General features: G+C 42.5%; 1 protein-coding gene across 6 annotated transcripts in view; it reads left to right on the top strand.

Moving 5' to 3' along the window:
• The window catches only part of TNRC6B (trinucleotide repeat containing adaptor 6B), a 128,550-nt gene that overhangs the window by 38,626 nt on the left and 71,601 nt on the right, over positions 1-18,323 (top strand). The window contains exon 1 of one of the 6 annotated variants that reach the window (XM_033058366.1): positions 16,493-16,743. The exons of 4 other annotated variants lie outside the window; for them this stretch is intronic. In XM_033058366.1, the coding sequence (XP_032914257.1) occupies positions 16,739-16,743 (5 nt within the window). In that variant the 5' untranslated portion in view covers positions 16,493-16,738. Of the gene's footprint in view, positions 1-16,492; positions 16,751-18,323 lie in introns of those variants that run through there. One more of the 6 variants, XM_033058367.1, reaches the window with a different exon arrangement.

Below are 18,323 nucleotides of genomic sequence, written 5' to 3'. Positions count from 1 at the left end.
GAGCCTTGTCATAGAAGTACTTCAGTGATGGTTGTTCTGTATTCTTTTTTTAATTAGTTAATGCAATGGTAATTCAATTTTGATACCATAACTAATTTTTTTCTTTTCCTGTCATTTGGAGCAAGCAAAAAGGTGGTCTTTGGAAAATCTAGATCACAGAACTTTTTTTTTCCTAAGCCTAATTGGATGTCTTCTCATGAGAATTTCTTGTTGATCTGCACTGCACTTGTTGCAGAAAGGCTGGGATGTGACTTGGGGTGAAGGTCTACTTTGCCTCCTAGATAAGCTGGCAACTGGAGGTGCACTGCATCTGTGACAGTGAGAGACCATTTCTGAGGTAGGCAAGTTGAGGTCAGCAAAATTCTAGTGCTGAACATGCACATTCTTTCCATCATGGACATGAGCCAAACTTCTCAAAGTAATTGTTATTTCTATCTATTCAGACTGAGCAACTAACTGTGATACCAAGAGATACAGAAGTTGTTGAAGTAGAAACTTTCAGACAGTTCCAGAAAAATCAGTGCAGAAATAAAAAGTAGGAGTTAGATTTCTGCCCTCCTGAATTGTTTCTTTATATATATAGTAGTTTAATGAAATACATTATTATAGTGAGTAATATGAAGGATGTTGTATTGGATTTTTCATAGCCTTTTGTTTGTTAGGTGTCTTATTTTAAGTGCAGGTGGAAACTAGAATTGCTTTATAGTTGATCTGATTTTTAATTGGAGCTTTTCAAGTGGCTTAAAACATTATCTCTCTTCTTGAAAACTCTGGTTATTAAAGAATATGAGATTAGTGGTAGGCGGTATTTTCTAAACTAATAAATTTATGTTCAGGTGGCATCTGAAACCTTGGCATACAGATTCTGCTGTAGGAGTATCATTCTTAATAATATTTTGATTGAAGTCTGAAGGTGCAATTTTATGCAACAAGGAGTTGAAGTCGCTGTTTTATGCAACTTGTAGCATAATGCCAGCACAATACAGTTGTGGGTATTGCTCTGAAATTTAAATCAATGGCTTGAATCTTTTTCTACTCACAGTATCAGATTTTCAGCTTACAAAATTGTCTGCTGTGACAGAGCTTACCTCTTGTTGTAAGAGATGGGAGAAAAAATCTGAAATTACTTCTTTGTATTACTTGCAGTGGGGATTAGCTGGACATCAACATACTGGACTGGGTTTTTGGAAGAGCACAGACAGGAATCCTGGAACATCTGACAGAGGAGCAGAGAAAGCTGTGACTGTTTAGCCTTGAAATAAGAAAACTTGGAGCAGGATATTGTTGAGGATATTATTATCCATGTGTATATGATGCCTGATGAGGAGACTAGGGAAGACTGAGCCAAATTCTTTACAGTGGTGCCTGGTTGGGGAGGCAAGAAGCCATTGGCATAAACTGAAACACAGGAAACTCCACTCAAACACAAGGGAAAAGAATTTTCTTTTTTAACTGTTAGATGTGGTCAGATCTTTGGAAGAGGTTACCCAGAAAAGTTGTGCCTTCATAGCCCTTTAAAAACTCAGCTACCTAATCCTACTTCAGCCTGCTCTAGTTAACCATGCTTTGAAGAAAGGGATGGGGTTGATGCCCTCAGAGATCCCATCCGTCTGCAGTGATTCTGTGATTTGGTGTAGCCATGTCTACTGTTGTCCTCCTAGTTGGTTTGAAATAAAATTGGAGCTTCTTAGTGGAAGGTAGATTCTAAGTTGGAATGTAGAGTCAGATGTTCTCTACAGAAATAGTTGCACCACTGAAGATGCTTCCTGCCCTTTCCAGCTGTCATTTACTACCTCTACAGCTATGCAGATGGAATGTTTTTTCTTTGACTGCTTCTAATTGATTTTCAAGTTGGCCATTGTAATTTAATTGCCTTTCATTAGGCAGCCTGGACTGGGTAGCTCTGCCCTGAGATTGTTGAGGAAGTGTTCAGGAGATACAGTTTCAGCAGGGGAGTGAACTTGCACCGGAGCTCCTGAGCAGTCTGCCAGTGTTGACCTCCTAGGAAAGCCCTGGAAATTTCTTGGTATTAATCTGCATTAATCTTTACTGGACAATGAAGGAACAGAAATTAAAAAATACTTCTAGAGACTTTTAATGGATGTAATAGTTCTTACCTAGCCCTGGTTTTATGTGAGATTTCCTTTGCTAAAGTATAGCTGCAAAATTGAATACCCAGCATCCTTGGATGATTTGTGGCACTTTATGAAACAGATTATTTCCCCAGTTTGACTCAGGGATAAGAACTCCCCATTTTTGCCTTCTAGTATTAAGCAAACACACAAACAAAAAAATGCAAATGAACCCAGCAACAACAATGAACCCTGCTGCAATATTGTGAGCCTTTTTTCTGCTTCTGTCTGGTTTTTGGACACCATACTAAAGTTACAGCATTTTAAGATTTTTAATTGAACTGGAGGTGATACCTGAGCAGTGCTGTCTTCTGATACCTGTCACCTTTATGGGAAGGAATTACAGTAGTTTCACGAATACAAGCCGCACGGATTATAAGCCGCACTTCCGGTGCCTCGACAATGTTGCTGTCTTTGTCAATAGATAAGCCGCACCCCGAATATTAGCCGCACTTTCGTTCCTCGCGAGAATCCGTGCGCAGCTTTCACAAATTGGCCAATTAGTAACAGGATCGCGGCATAGCGGGCTTTACTGGCTCGGGGCGGGGCCAGGAAGGCTCGGCCCGCTCATGGTTGCCGACGGGGCCGGGTGGCCCAGCTCAGCGCCACGGCTCGGCGGGGCTGGCCGGGTGGTGCTGCCGCCGCCGCCGGGCTCGCTGGCCCCCCTCTCCCGTCAGCACCGCCTCGCCGCTACGTTTACGTAGTCGCCCCGCCGGCGGACCAGCCACTGCCGGCGCTGGCAGGCATACCGGCCGCCTCGCCGCTGCGCTGTTTACGTAGTCGCCCTGCCGGCGGACGAGCCACTGCCGGCGCTGGCAGGCATACCGGCCGCCTCGCCGCTGCGCTGTTTACGTAGTCGTCCTGCCGGCGGACCAGCCACTGCCGGCGCTGGCAGGCATACCGGCCGCCTCGCCGCTGCGCTGTTTACGTAGTCACCCCGCCGGCGGACCAGCCACTGCCGGCGCTGGCAGGCATACCGGCCGCCTCGCCGCTGCGCTGTTTACGTAGTCGCCCCGCCGGCGGACCAGCCACTGCCGGCGCTGGCAGGCATACCGGCCGCCTCGCCGCTGCGCTGTTTACGTAGTCGTCCTGCCGGCGGACCAGCCACTGCCGGCGCTGGCAGGCATACCGGCCGCCTCGCCGCTGCGCTGTTTACGTAGTCGTCCTGCCGGCGGACCAGCCACTGCCGGCGCTGGCAGGCATACCGGCCGCCTCGCCGCTGCGCTGTTTACGTAGTCGCCCTGCCGGCGGGCCAGCCACTGCCGCCGCCGCCGGGCTCGCTGGCCCCCCTCTCCCGTCAGCACCGCCCCGCTGCTGCGTTCCCTAGCCCTGCCGGCGGGCTGCCGCCGCCCGGCTCGCCGGCCGCGCCGCGTTCCCTAGCCCTGCCGGCGGGCTGCCGCCGCCCGGCTCGCCGGCCGCGCCGCGTTCCCTAGCCCTGCCGGCGGGCTGCCGCCGCCGCCGCCCGGCTCGCCGGCCGCGCCGCGCCGCGTTCCCTAGCCCTGCCGGCGGGCTGCCGCCGCCGGGCTCGCCGGCCGCCCCCTCCCATCTGCACCGCCGCCGCGTTTCCTCGCCCTGGCCGGCACTGCAGGCCCCCGCACCGCCGGGCTCCCCCACGCTGCTGGCCCCGATTCTGCTGGGCTTCCCCCGCTGCCAGGCAGCCCCACCCGCCGGCCTTCCTGCTTCTGCCATGCTCCCCTGCACTGCTAGCCCCAGTTCTCCCGGGCTCCCCCGCCATGCTGGCTCAGGCTCTGCCGCCCGCCCCCACACTGCTGGCCCCGCCTCTGCCAGGCTTTCCCACCTCAGCCGGGGCCGGCCGGGCTCCAGCTTGGCTTGGGGCTGCCGCGGGCTCTCACTTCCGTGTTGGCAGCTTTTAGAATTTTGTTAATAGATTAGCCGCCCCGGAATATTAGCCGCACTTCCGGGTTTCCACCAAAATTTTGGTCAAATTGGTGCGGCTTGTATTCGTGAAATTACTGTACCTGGTTATATTGTATACAAGATCTTCAGAAATCTTCAACTGATCATTTACAACATGGATATAATTTATTTTAATTTAAGCTATGAGGAAGTTACCCATTCAAGATCCTTAGTATAAGTGAGAAATGGAATGGGCAGAGTCATCTCAGTCCTGGGAAAGATCTGCAATTTATATGCAGTGCATGTGTCACAAAGGTGTCATAGTTGTGCAGCAGTGAACTGATTTATGCTAAAAACTGAGCCTGCTTGGACTGCTGGAGTTTATCATGGCCATCTCAGACCATGCTCCTGCTCTGGCTGAGGGCCAATGATTCCTTGATAAATTGTTACTTCTCAGTCTTTATGTATTCTGTAACCTTTTCACTTCTTAGCTCTCTGGCATGGGATATAACTGTGTGTTTCACCTGGTCACATTTTGTTATGTGGTTAATATGTTTGGTAAGAAACCAGTTTCCTTCCTTCCCTGCTAATGGAGAAAGATGTCATTATGCTTAATTACAGGTGAACATTTTGTTAGAGGTATTCTCTCATATTTTCATCCATTACAAAGAGATTGACCTGAACTGGCATGCTTAGGGAGTAAATATTATTTCCCCCACAAAATGCTTATATTTCACATGACAGCAGCCTATTGTGCCCTTATCAGTTGTAATAGAGCTTTTGCTTTGTTACTGCTGGAGCAAAGATTAAGAAGCAAATGTGATCCAGAAACATCTTTCCAAAACAGTCAAATTTATATTGATGAGCATGGAGCGGGGACAGGGGCAGGAAAAAGAATTCTGCTGAAGTCCTTAAATAGAGGTTCTGCTCCCAGCTCTAGCAGCATTAATTAGCAACTCTGCCTGTGCTAATAAATTGTCACCTGCTGTCACAACCAGAAAAATGTATGCATGAAATCTGAGTGAAAAGGACTGGGTAATGAAAAGCTACTCGTTTTTATAAGATAAATGTAAATGTTTTACTTTTCTTAACTGACACATGGAGAGGTCTGTTTGACAGTAGCTGTTCAGACAAAAAGCGTGCCAAGTTCATACTCACATTTAGTAGGAAGGTAAGCCAAGCTGCTACTGCTGTTTGAAGTACCTCAGCTGGCTATTCCCCACCTGCTGTTTTGTAGTAATGGGAGAGAAAAGTCTTCAGCTATCTTGACAATTTGTGCATTTGGAAGTGATTCATATTGTAAGAAAGGTATGAAAACAAGATCATTTCTGTAATTTAGAAAGTGTCATTGATTAGACCTGCTGAATAGACTTTTCCCTGGATTGATAGTTTAATGTACAGATTCTGAGGCAAGTGTTTTTAATGACACCCTCCAAAATTGCAGTAATGCCAGGGTGAGATTGGAACCACTAAGCATCACAAAATGGTTTAACATTTGGTAATAGTATCTTATTTTTCTTTGACATTTCAGCAGTATTGTTCAATGTCTTCATTCAATGGATTTGTGTGACGCTACATTTAAAAGAAAATAGTTGCTAAATTGGCCTAGCCTGGAAACAGGAATTACAGACTCTGAAAGTCATGTTGTCCAATACCATGCTCAAAGTGAGGGGCAGATTTGAAGGTTAGATTTAACTTCTAAGTTGTATCAGACTTCTCAGGTTTATTCTAGAGCTTTTTTGGACAGGCTATTGCAATATTAATTGCCCTCACAGTGAAGAAAATTTCCTAATATTCAGTAAGAATTTATGATCATTGCCTTTAATCTTTGAATGTGTATCTGAACGTGGCCCAGTCTTCATTAAAACTTACCTCTGTGTTCACTTATACAGCAGAATAGCTCCCCCCTCCCCTGGCTTAGTTTTGCTGTGTGAAAACTAAGTGAAATCAAGAAGCCAGTTTACAGGCTGGTCTTTGTTTTCAGCAGCCTGCTGATGTCAGGGGCACATGTAAATATCACTGCTATAATGGCACAATAGCATCAATCTTAAGGTGTATAAAAAGGCTGCAGTGGTATATCCTGAAGTAGTCTGGTTTGGTTGGTGAGAGTGATAGGCATTGAGAACTACTGCAGTGTTCTTTTGAATGTTTGAAATTCCACAAAGGTCCCTAGCATCGCTTCTGTTCCTGTAGGATAAGGCATTGTTCTTACCAAATTTAAAGTAAACAGTTAGCTATAAGCTTGTGTAACAGAGCATTTGTTTGGTGTTTTAAGGACATTCATTATTACAGAAGAGACTGAGACTTGCCATGAGTGCCATTAGCTTTTTGTTTTATTATTTACTGGCAGTACTGACCTCAGCAGAGGTTGTTTTTCATCAGGAGATACATACTGTGATTTTCAAATTAGTATCCAAATCCTAATTTAGATTATTAACTCAGATTTGAGGTACCTAAATTTGCATATCAACCCAAATGCTGTGAAATTAATGGCAAATGATTTCTTGAATTACATTCAAGATTTACATAAAGGCATAGCTGGTTTTATATTGCTGATTGTTCTCTGCAGAATAAGTAGCCCATTAAAGAAACATCCCCAAACATTTAAGTCCTCTACCCAGGATCCTAACAAGTCACCACAGATGTGGGATGTCTGTGTTGGCCGTGCCAGACATGTCTGTTACAGGATGTTGCAGTTCTCTTAGAGTGTCAGACTATGCTTCAGACCCAGTGATAACTCAGGCTTGCTCTGATACTGGCATGTGAGTAGGAGAGGTCTTTCTTCTTTTATATCCTTAGAGATTTGATAGGATATTTAAGAATGTGAGACATTTAGTGTAAAATCAAATGGAAACTGGTCCAGCCAAGGATTAAGGAATATTTTCATCCCCTTCATACCATACAAATGCTCTTAGTCCATACAGTGGAGTGATGGGCAGGACAAGTTGGTTTTTGAAGGCAAGTCTACCTATGTGTTTAAGGGGGCCCTGAGGCACAGAGAAAAGAACTACCCTTTGTTGTGCAATTGAGTGGGTAGAAATGAATGAGACAGGAACAAAATCTGGTTCTGTAGAGACAACTGTGTTTTAACTGTGACTTGTAAGCCAATAGAGTTATGAAAGCTGACTTGTACCCTTACAATGCAGCACTTCTGAACAATATGCAGAATTTATACACAAGCACTTTAAAACAACCAAAGTTTCATTGTCTTCTGTATTTTACCAGTTCAGAGTGATACTTAAATGTTTTGAAGTTTTTGTACTTAAAATTATAAGTATTACCTACAGGGAGACTCTAAGCAAAGACTGAGTATTCTAAGCAAAAATATTTTTTAAATAGTCATTCACTTCTGCAAGTTAGACTTGAAAAGGTTTTCAATTCTCACTTATGATTTTTAAGACTCCACATTTCATGTCCTCAGTGATTCTATCTTTTTTCTTTCCTTTCAAATCATGAACAAGTAGAGGGTTTTCATACACCTCAACTAAGTGTACTGCTGTTTTGCAAGTATTTCCTTAATATGTGGAAAGAAACAGAAGCCAGATGACCTACCGTTGAGGGAAAAAAGGAAGTCACTCAGAAAAGGTCAACTTTGGAAGTGAAGTTCCCGCTTATTATCACAATGTGTTTAGTCTACATCACTGCTGAATATTGAGAGAGGAAAATATTTTGGACAGTGTACATTCTAAGTGTAAATGCTTTGGCACTTCTTATCTGAGGATTTAATAGTGCTCTCTTCCAGATGTCTTGTGGTGAGAACAGGCCAGTTTGTTTGGGCTCTCCCCATCCCCCAAGATCTGCATTTGTCCTGCGTAGGAAGTGCACAGAGCCTGCTTCTGAATTTGCAGCCTCATCTGATGAGGAGACTACTTCACACTTGTCTTCACAAAACCAGAGAAAATATATTTCCCATTCCAGATTGCTTGATTTATAAATATGGTGCTGTAAAATAGCCATAGTGCCACATATCCTTGATACTTTGATTGCTATCTCGTATCTCTATTGCTATAGTTATTCCAATTAGTAGTAATTCTGATTGCTACAGGAATGGAGGATATGTTGATTTGCTGCTGTCTTACACAACTTTCTGTACTTTGAAGGAGAGAGTATTTGCATACTGATCAAATTCCTAAAATCCTGAAGCCTCTGTATTCCGGACGCTACCACCCACTCCTCCACCTACTCCTGTCCTCTAGTCCCTTTCCAGGAATTCCAGGGAAAACTATCTGCTGGACACTCTGTTGACATCTGGAGTTCCTTGACCAAGAACTCAGGGGTTTTTAGTCTGTTTGATTAGTGGCTGTTCCTTTTCTCTCTCTCTCTCCCAAAGCTGCCAGCTTCCTCAGGAGCTGCCCCCTGATGTATCATTTATATTATATGGATGGCTAAACATTGCTCTCTTTTCAGGATTTCATTACTATTTAGATGACAACTTTTGGATGACACCTACCATGGCAGTCATATAACTAAATTGCAGAATAGCAAACAAAATCATCTAAGGTGTAGTGGTAGAAGTGGCAGTGCTGTGTTGATGGTTGCACTTGATGATCTTGAAGGTCTTATCCAACCTAATACAATTCTATAAGGGCTTTTAATAATTTTGAGTCCTGTCTAAATTAGCATTTTGTCTATATTCTTAATGTAAAAATACGGTTTAGATTAATTTCTGTTGTACCTACGCCAAATTAGAGCCACTAATTTTGATTTGCTATGGGGATTTAGTCTTTGGACTGCTAGCACAAGTCAAGTGGTGTCACAAATGTGTATGAATTACAGTCCTAAACATTTTCCCCTTTTTGCATCAAATTTAAGATGCTTACTTTTTTTTCTCTGTTTCAATCTCTCAAAAAAAAAAAAATCATCAATTGTTTGGTGTTTTTTTGTGTGTACACTCACAATGGTTGAATGGTTGAATCTTCCTTTCAAGGAGATGAAGGAGGGAAAGAAAACCACTACTGCTTTTATATTACATAAATGATTTTTGGATGTCTTTTTGTTTGTGTGGAAAAAATAGAAATTTTGATGACTCTATGCTGTGACTTAGATATACGGGAGGTTACAGTAGAGAAAGGCAAATGGTCTTGGTTCTAAGATGCAGATACCAGCCTTGATGTAGTGACCATTATTGGTTAAAGAAAGGGAGGGAAGGAAAAAAAACCAAGCTCTTTATTTCCATTCAGGAAGATATGACTTACTTTGTATGACTTAAAATATTGTACTATGTGGTAAACATGGTATGAATTAAAAACTTGTTTACAGAGATATTTTGGAGGTCTTAAGCTGCATTGTTTCTCTGGCGTGCTGTGATCTGGAGAGCTGGTATGGTTTCTTTTACTTCTACCTAAATAGATTGAATTTGTTGGACTCTTTGCCCTAAGTCAAAGTTGTTCGTATTTGGGAGTCAGACTGTTTTTTAGGTTACTGATTGCATTTGAATATTTGTGATAGCTACAGCTTGTAGAATTTTCTGCCTGGATAGCTAGCTGTTTCTTTCCTGACATTTCAAACTGAAGGTCTGTACATGAAGGAAAGTTACTCAGGGAAGATGTTCAAGTAACTTGGAAAGATCAGTTTACATATTTTTGCAGCAATAAATAGTGCTTTTTTATTTAAAAAAAAAATCAGTTAAATTAGGGAAATCCTTTCTTACAGTAATCCACTCAAAATACATTCTTTTCGTATTCTGCTTTTACTTTGGGTGTTTTGTTTTGGGCTGGCTTGCTTTTATTATTATTATTTAACTTAGCATATTATGGTTCCTTTAATGAGAACAAAGGAAAATGGGTTGGTGCCAGCTTCAACCAAGATGCCAGAAATTCCTTTGCTCAAGAGGTTTCCGGCCCAGTTATTGAACTCCCCATGCAAAAACTAAGACAAGTTAGAAAACTTTGTAGAGAGATAATGAACTATCTCACTAAAAACAAATTTTTAAAAAAGCATTAAAAACCACTAAGTGCAACTTAACTTCCTTTTAGGTAGGGAAAAACAAAAAGATTGAACTAGAAAAAGATTTTCAGTCCAAAATTCTTCCTTGTCTTTTTTGAGATATCCTAAATGTATTTGTAAGAAATCTGCTTTTAGTAGAGTAGGAGCATGTCTAAAGGAATCATATAAAGAAGGGGTCCTGTTATGGTAAAGTGAAAGAAATTTTTTCAGATGAAAAAGCTTGCTGCCATTTTAAAATGCTTAAAGCTCCAAGGCTTAAACAAGGTGAAAGAAGGCTTTAATGAATGAAATTATTATTTCTTTCGAAATTTGTAGTAGCAGCTATGGTTGCTGGAAAATCAGCTGGATCAGTCATCTAACTGGCATGGTAATTTGCATGCTGTAAATAACAATTAGAAAGCAACACTTGCTGTATGTATGGGTACCATTTCCCTGAATGTCTGTTTATTTGAAAGATGCATGGAAGTGTTTGAGGCCAGGTTGGATGGGGCTTCGAGCAATCTGGTCTGGTGAAAAGTGTCCCTGCCCACAGCAGAGGGCTTGGAACCAGATGATCCTTAAAGGGCCTTTGCAAACAAAACCATTCTATGATTCTCTTTTTACCCTCGTTCATATAACTGCATTAAACAGATAACTGTCTCCCATTGCATTGATATTTTGGCAGTTTATAAGATTTTGGGAACTGATGAAGAACACCTGTTAGAATAGAACTATAGCCTTCAAAACAAAGATGCTTCTGGGTTGATAATAAGCAGGTTAAAGAAATTCTAAGAATATTAATTTACACAAGTTTTGTTGCATGTAATGTTACTGGAAAGTACTTATTTAATGTCCAAGGATATGGATATGTATATAAAGACTCAATCAACATTTAGATGTGAACTTCATTGGTGGGAAATGATGTTTGAAGTAAATTCTTTCAGTTCCTAGAGTAGTTAAGTCCCATGCAATGGCTTTTCGTGTCTATCTTTCCCAAATAAGTTTGGAGTCTCTTGTCCAGTTCTGGTCAAGTGAGGCAGAGAAGTAAGAAACTATAAATAATTACTCATATATTAAACTTCTGTAGCTTCCTAGAGAAGAGACCAAGGTTGATTTCTCCACTAACAGAAGGGTTTCAGGGCAAGACAAATAATAATTTTTTCTGGTTATGTCTTCTAACAGCTAATCAATCATATGTGTGTTTTGGGATTAGCTGCAATATATGCTAGCTCTTGCCCAGGCACTGAAAGAGGTGAAAACAATTTATGGGAAGAGCTCTGCATAGAGCTCAATATACTGTTAGAACCTTGGCATCAAAGGAAAACTGGCTGTGCAGGAAGCTGGGATTAGTGTGGAAAGCAGAGGTTCAGTGATGTGTGACAGAGATTCGTAGGAAATGAGCTTTCAGTTCTGTTGTTCACCCAACAACTTTGTTAAAAGGCAGATTGAAAGCTTTTTCTTTCTCCAGTCTGGAAAGGGAATTTGGAGGATTGAAGAAGTGGAGGCTTAGTCGTAAATTATTTAGAGGCTGAACAGTGAGGGAAAGTATTCCAGAAGATTGAGGAAAATTAGGTGGAAAAATGAGTGTTTGCAAAATTTGGTGTATGAAGTTTTCCTTCTGACTCATTATCTTTTCTTGAGTGCTTCATTAATGTATAGGGTCAGAACTTGGCTTGGGCTTGAAGTCATGTGTCATTCTTAAACTGAAGTTTTCAGGCCTTGTATTGTTTCTTTTGTCCCTGGCAAAATATGAATGAGCTCTGAGCTTAGTATGACTCCAAAGCAGTGTTGCAATGTAAGTTTTGAATAATAATAATAATTCCTAAAATGTGTTGATAGGTGCCTTTGTGTAAGGGATGCAAAAGCTGCTGTAACCTTTTCAGAAACCAAGCAAGTTTTCCCTTTGTTGGATGCTTTTAGTCATGGTATTTTTCTCTGAAGAAACAATTTACATTATACTTTTGATTACTATCATTAAAAACCACTGCCAACTCTGTTTTCACAGTTCTGCAGCATGAAATACCTTGCTATTTACTAAGTGTGGAAGAGGAGGACCCCCCCCCCCAAAAAAAAACCCCTAGTTTTCCTTACAGTGAGTATTTTGTCCTTGAAAAATGTTGAACTCTTGAAAGTTTTGCACTCCTGGAGAAAGAGAGGTCATCACTCTTGCACAATGGCTTGGCTGAAATTGCTGTGAAGACTTAGAAAAAAAGTATGTTGGTACAGACAGAATTAGCTATCATCTTCAATTTTTAGAAGTGTTGGTCTTCAGCATCTCTGTCTATTCAGAGAAAATAATTTAAAAGTGATCTTAACCATCCGTTATCCAGGACTGTGACTTTTTAATTGTTCCCTTGAAATAAACCATATGGCAGTTTTAAGAGCAGCTAACGAATAGTTAAGACTTTTAATTCTGTTCCTTAATTTATGACGTTCTCGACCTGGTTTTTATTATTAGAAATTGTGAAGCTATGAAACATAGTCCTTGCATACATGTACCTACCCTCAGTTATGCTTTTAGCCTGATCTCAGGAAACGCACACTTTTCTGCTCCCTTTTAATTTGAAGAGTTATGCTTGGTGGGACTGTAATCCTGGACAGTTGTACTGCTGGGGACTGGTTGGGGAACTGGTGAGTAATCTGCCTCCGATTATCTTGCATGAATTACTGCACTCCACTTCTGGGTTTGGGAGAGGGAGATCTGGAGAAATCCAACTGATGAGCTGCAGTAGGATAGAGGGCATGTCAGCTTCAGTTCACTTTGGCAATAAAATCTGCCTTTTTTCCTCTCATATTTCAGGGGGCAAACTTCACCAGCAGGAGAAAGGACAGTTGGTGACAAGGCATTCATACTATGAGAAACTTGTTAATATTTGAGGTTTCAGCTGAGAAGCTGTGTTAGTAGGAGATTATTTTACTTTTCCACTGTCATGGTATCAGCTATGAAAAACTTTCTGTGGAAAAATAACAAGTCTTACATTTATTGCCATGGGTGTATAGGCAGTATAGAAATCTCAGTGGGTGGGTCCAGTGTTGGGAGGATGAGGGTGCAGCCTTCAAAGTAAGGTATGGCATCAAACTGTAGGACTTTGAGCCCGAAAAAATGCCAGCTCATGAAAGGAGTTTTGCATATGGACTAGGATGAACTCAGATCCTTTTAAATTTCAATAAAGAACTATAGGTCAGACAGACCAGGTCTCCTGTTTGAGATGATAGCTAGGAGGGTGTGCATTACCTCAGTTCCAGTGGACACTGGAGCATGCCTGTGAACATAATACTGAAGCCTAATTGCTTGATTCTTGTTGATAAGTCATCAGAAAGAATCAGCTCTTGCTAGAACCACAATACAGCTTAATATGAATTACAAATCTATTCCTTTCCTGTCTCAGTTGAGGTACTAGCACAGGGAATCCACGATTGTAAGCATCTCTCTTAATGTGCATGTGTATGTCTGCTGATACTGGATACTGTCCTCATAGGAGCACTGTGAGGCTCCATTAAAGATTTTAAACTGCTTTATGATCCTCAGATGGAAGGAGCTTAGAAATGAAGTGTTTGTAATCAGATAACTTAGTAGCACATTACAAGGCTATAACCTATTAACAGTGGCTATTAACAGCCTGTTGGCATCAGAATAATTAATGGTGAGGTTTTTGAAATGCAATTGGTCTCTGAAAAGGAATGTGCAGGTTTTGGATGTGCTATGTATTTTTATGGTCTACTCCATTGTTTTCTGAACTGTTTTCTGTGCTGCATTGCAAACAAAAGTCAATAAACCTCCCAAATCAAACAAAAATCCAAAAACTTTTCATTAGCCATCTCAATCAATATGCCAACAAGAATAGGTGAAGAATTGACACCTTTCAAGTGGTAGTTTACTGGAAAAATTTCAATTAAAGCTACAGTTATTTAAGAATTACCCATACTGGCCCTCTAAAAATTTTTGGTTCACTGATAATTTGCTTCTTTGTGATTAAAAAAGCTTTGTCAATAGAACACTGGTAAGGTGAAATTTTATAGCAGTTACTTCCACTTGGATACACAGCAACCCAAGTGAGTGCTTGTTTCTGAAAGTCATCACAGTATTATCCACTCCTTGAGGTTGGCTTCCAGGACTTCAGAATGGAGTGTTGGCAAACCCTGCTGAAGTTAAGAGGATTTATAGGTCTCAGTAAAACAATTTGGCTTTTGAGAGAGAATAAAATTGTCTGTAGCTTAATGCATGCTGTCATACTTGGTGTGAACATGCATAGAACATGTAGCTGCAGTATTTAATGTATTTTTTCAGGATGGGGTAGCTGTTTCATAGATATGCATATACATTTCCTTTTATGAAACTGTGTGAATTGGATGCCTAGCAGTTGGTTTGGATTTTGTCATTAAGGATTTAGAGCAGTTGTGGTGTTCTCTTTGGGTCTTACCACAAATAAGATGTTCCCTGAGTTTTCACCACATTTCCGAAATTGCTGTGTTTGGATTAGACCAGCCACAAAACACTCCAATCTGCTACATCCAGCAGGGCAATTCTCTGTTCTGGTTTAGCAGAGCAACCTGAGCAGTTACATCCAGCTGCTTCTATTGCATTAAGTACCCAAAAATGCAACTCACATTAGTTATTGCTGGAGTTTCTTGAGCCTGCAGAGACATGAGTTTCTGTACCTTATCATGAGGGTGGGAGCAAAACATGTCAGAACCAGAGCTACTCCATGGCCTCCTGATGAGGCCAGTGGCTTATGTTCTATGATAATACATACTAATGATTTTTATTCTCACTCATAAGATGTGCAGCTTCTGCCCCCCTCAAATTAATTCCTTTGGAGTGCCCTCCCATGGATCTCCAAATTAGTTTCATTCCATGGTATTGTCATGAATGAGTGATTTAGATGCTTAAAGAATTTCTGTCAAAGGTGTTGGCAAAAGCACCATGTCTGTGAAATAGTTCAAGATGTGTTTGGGTAACACTCCCCTGCACATGGTGTGCTTCCTGGGGTGGCTTGTGCTAGGCCAGGAGTTGGACTTTCATGATCCTTGTGGGTCCCTTCCAACTTACAATATTCTGTAGTTCTGTAATTATTGCCAAAAGCCGGTTTTCATATAAATTTGGGAAGGCACAACTTAACAGAGTTTGGTAGCGAGGTTGCCTCTGTTGCTTACTACCTGGATGAAGCGTAGCAAGGAAAATCAGGTCATAATCAATTTGAAAAGATTCGTGCAGAGACTGGTAATATATTAAAAAAAAGTGTAAAGGGTAAGGGAGACCCTCTTGTTGAATCACGAGGTTCAGAGTGGACCCACTGGCCAGACTTAGCCTCACACTTCATCAGTGGTTTTGGGTCGAAAGGATTTAGCAGGACTTAATATTTGGCTAATTTTGCGCAGAATGATTAAGTAGAACTTAGTACAAGCACAGTAACAATGTAACTGTAGATCTGAGATGGCAGCATTCATACTATACTTGCTGTAGCGTATTTAAAGCAATTTGCACACACCCAGACACAAAGTCTGTACAAAAGTGTACGTGTTAAAGTCTCCTCGTGTTCAAGTACCTTTTGGCTTTTTTACTTTACTTTTTCTACATCATTATGTTGCATAACGTACAGAATTAAAGACTTGTATATTTTAAGGGTTCGATTCTGAGGGTGCTCCCGAGAGCTTCCCGAGCGAGCTGTCAGTTCCCTCAGCAGGCATGGTTCCATTGCAGTCAGCTCCAGCGTCTCCTACCTGTGTTGGGCTGACTCAGGAGCGAGTCTCACAGCAGGATCACAGCCGCGTCACCGGGTCCTTCTGCTGAACTGTGTTCTTTACTGTTTCTGCACGTTCAAGGTAACATCTGGAAACATCCTGCAGATTTTTTTTTTAATGTTACAGGATGCTGGGATTCTCTGTTTCAATCGCTGTTAGAGCGGTTATCTGTGGAAATTGTCGGGAAGAGGCTGTGGAGTGTCTGCCTAATGGCTGAGTTGCAGCCTGAGACTTAAAGCAGGCGAGGCAGCAGGAGAGACCGAGTTAGCTCTGCTGTCCTGCGGGTGTTCCTCTCTCTGGACCTTGATCTCGGGTTTATGTGTGCGTGTGGTGTGGGCAGTCTGGTTACAGCCTGCATTAACTTTGGTCTGAGCATGATCCTCTTGTCCTTGAGCCAGGGCGTTGTGCTTTAAATGGGGGTTCCTCTCCAAGCGAGCGCTGGGGTCGGTGCTCCCGGCGCGCCGCAGAACAGCGCGTGTGGCTGGAGGGACTTAGCATTCACCATTCGCCGCTTGTCGGCTCTGCAGCCCTCATGTGGAATTAGCATAATTGGCTGCTGGCTTTTCAGCCGGTTTTAAAGAGAGAAGCTCCACCTGGGCCACCCTCCGTACTCTCAGGCTCCCCCGCTCTGCAGCCTCCCTGTGTCTCGCCTCTGCCCGGCGAGGGCGGGGAGCAGAACCGCGGCGGAGCGCGGGGCTCGGCGGGGAGGCCGTCCCGGTGCGGGCAGGGCGCTGTCCCTTTAAGGCGGTGAGTGACAGCGCGCGCGGGGTCACGTGAGCCGCCCGTATTTGAAGGTCACGAACAAGCTGCTTCCTTTAGAGAGAGCAAGAGGGAGCGAGAGGGAGGGAGCGAGAGGAGAGAGCGAGGGAGCGCAGCCAAAATGGCCGACGGAGCGTCTGCTGGGTTCTGAACGTTTGAAATAAAAAAAAGAGAGAGAGCAAAAAACCAGAAAATTAACAAAAAACGAAAAAAAAAACTAAACAAAAAAGCAAAAACGCAAAACCATTTTTGGATTTTTTTTTTTCATTTCCATTTCTACCTTGTATGCCTCAACTCGCTGGATTTAAGCACTGCTGCACTTTATGAGGTTAGTGGTACGTTTATGTTTTATTGTTTTTACATATCAGTTGATTTTTATTTTTTTTAAGAGCCTTAGCTGACCGTTTCCATCCGTGGTTTTGCAGAGGTGTCTTTTCTAGCACAAAGACTTGCTTCAGATGTTGTCTGCTTGTACGTGTACGGCACTTTTAGTGGATTTTTGGGGGTTTTTAGAAGGAGCTTTCCGTACAAATGTGGTGTGGATTTGGAAGATATTTGTAATTTAAAACACCTAGGCAAATTACAGAAGATCGTTTTTATTTTCCAAGCTGGTGAAGTACAAGATAGTGCTGAAAATCTTGTTTTATTTAAATAGAGGCTTTTAAAAGAGCGATTTCTTCCCCACAGCACTGGGAGCTCTTAAATCTGCTGCAAAAATTTGCATGTGTAAAACCGGGCTGGCGTTTTTTCTGCCACTGGGTCGGAGCGGGGCCGGCTGGGGCCGTGCCTGCCGCGGGAGCAGGGACGGAGCCTCCCCGCCGAGCCCGGCGGGGCCGGGGCTGCCTCCGGCCGGGCCCGGCGCTGGCGCTGCCGCCGCGGGGCTCCCGCGGGGCTCGGCCGGGCCGCCGGCCCATCCGCCGTGCGCCAGGTACTCAGGAATGTGCGGGATGCTGGCCGCTGCCGGGGTTTTGTGTTCCGCGCAAAGCAAGCTTTCATCTCCACCTTAGTAAATGTAGGCAAAGGGCTGCGCTTTCTCGCCTTCTTTTTTTTTTTCTTCCAACCTTCTGTGTTGCTAAAAATTTAAATCCGAGTTATTTTTGCAACTCCCTCCAGAACCAAGCAGAAAATTAAAGGGAAATAGCTGGAGCTTGCTTTCTGAGAACAGGCCCCTCCTCCTGCATTGTAAGAGTGTGATGTAATGCTCCTTTCTGTGAGGTTAAATGAAAAAATTTCTGTAGTGGTATACATTATTCTTCACCCCTTCCTCACGGGCATTGCATTGTGATTTGTAGCTGAACATGTAAGCAGCAGATAATTCTGCAAATAATGGTGTGAATGTACTCCCCATTGCAGTGCATTAGTGCAATGGTTAGCAGGTCAACTTTGTAAACCTACAAGATGGCTCATATGTTGCATTTCTTTGTGGCCTTATGTGCATACAGTTAAACACAAATAGAGGAGACAAATTTCAGTAAGCTTGTTGAAAGTATATCTGTTATTACAGTCTTGTACATATTGGGACTCTTTTTCTGCACTGGCTAGCAAATATTCGAAATAATTCTGCAGTACATTAAGTTTCTCATGGAAATTAAGAGGTGGTGCCTGGAATGTTTTTTAAAAAAATTAAATTAAAGGAAGCCAATGCAAGAGAACTCTGTTCAAATTTTACGTAGTGTACTTTGCTGGCAATTTTGGTCATTAAGCATTTAGTAGTAATGGATAACCCAGTTAATACATGAAGTAACACATGCCCTTTGCTTAGTGTTAAGGAACTTACTAGATTCCACCCTCATGTTACTGGCAAGTATCTGAGGAAATGCTATAAAAATGTTCTGTGTCTTTGACATGATGTACCCTGATGGCTTTTGTTATTCCAGACCTCCTTAGATGTAGCCAGAATATGTTAAA

Source organism: Catharus ustulatus, chromosome 4 (genome assembly GCF_009819885.2).
Source record: "Catharus ustulatus isolate bCatUst1 chromosome 4, bCatUst1.pri.v2, whole genome shotgun sequence".
Lineage (NCBI taxonomy): Eukaryota > Metazoa > Chordata > Aves > Passeriformes > Turdidae > Catharus > Catharus ustulatus.
This window is presented reverse-complemented; position numbering and strand designations above follow the sequence as displayed.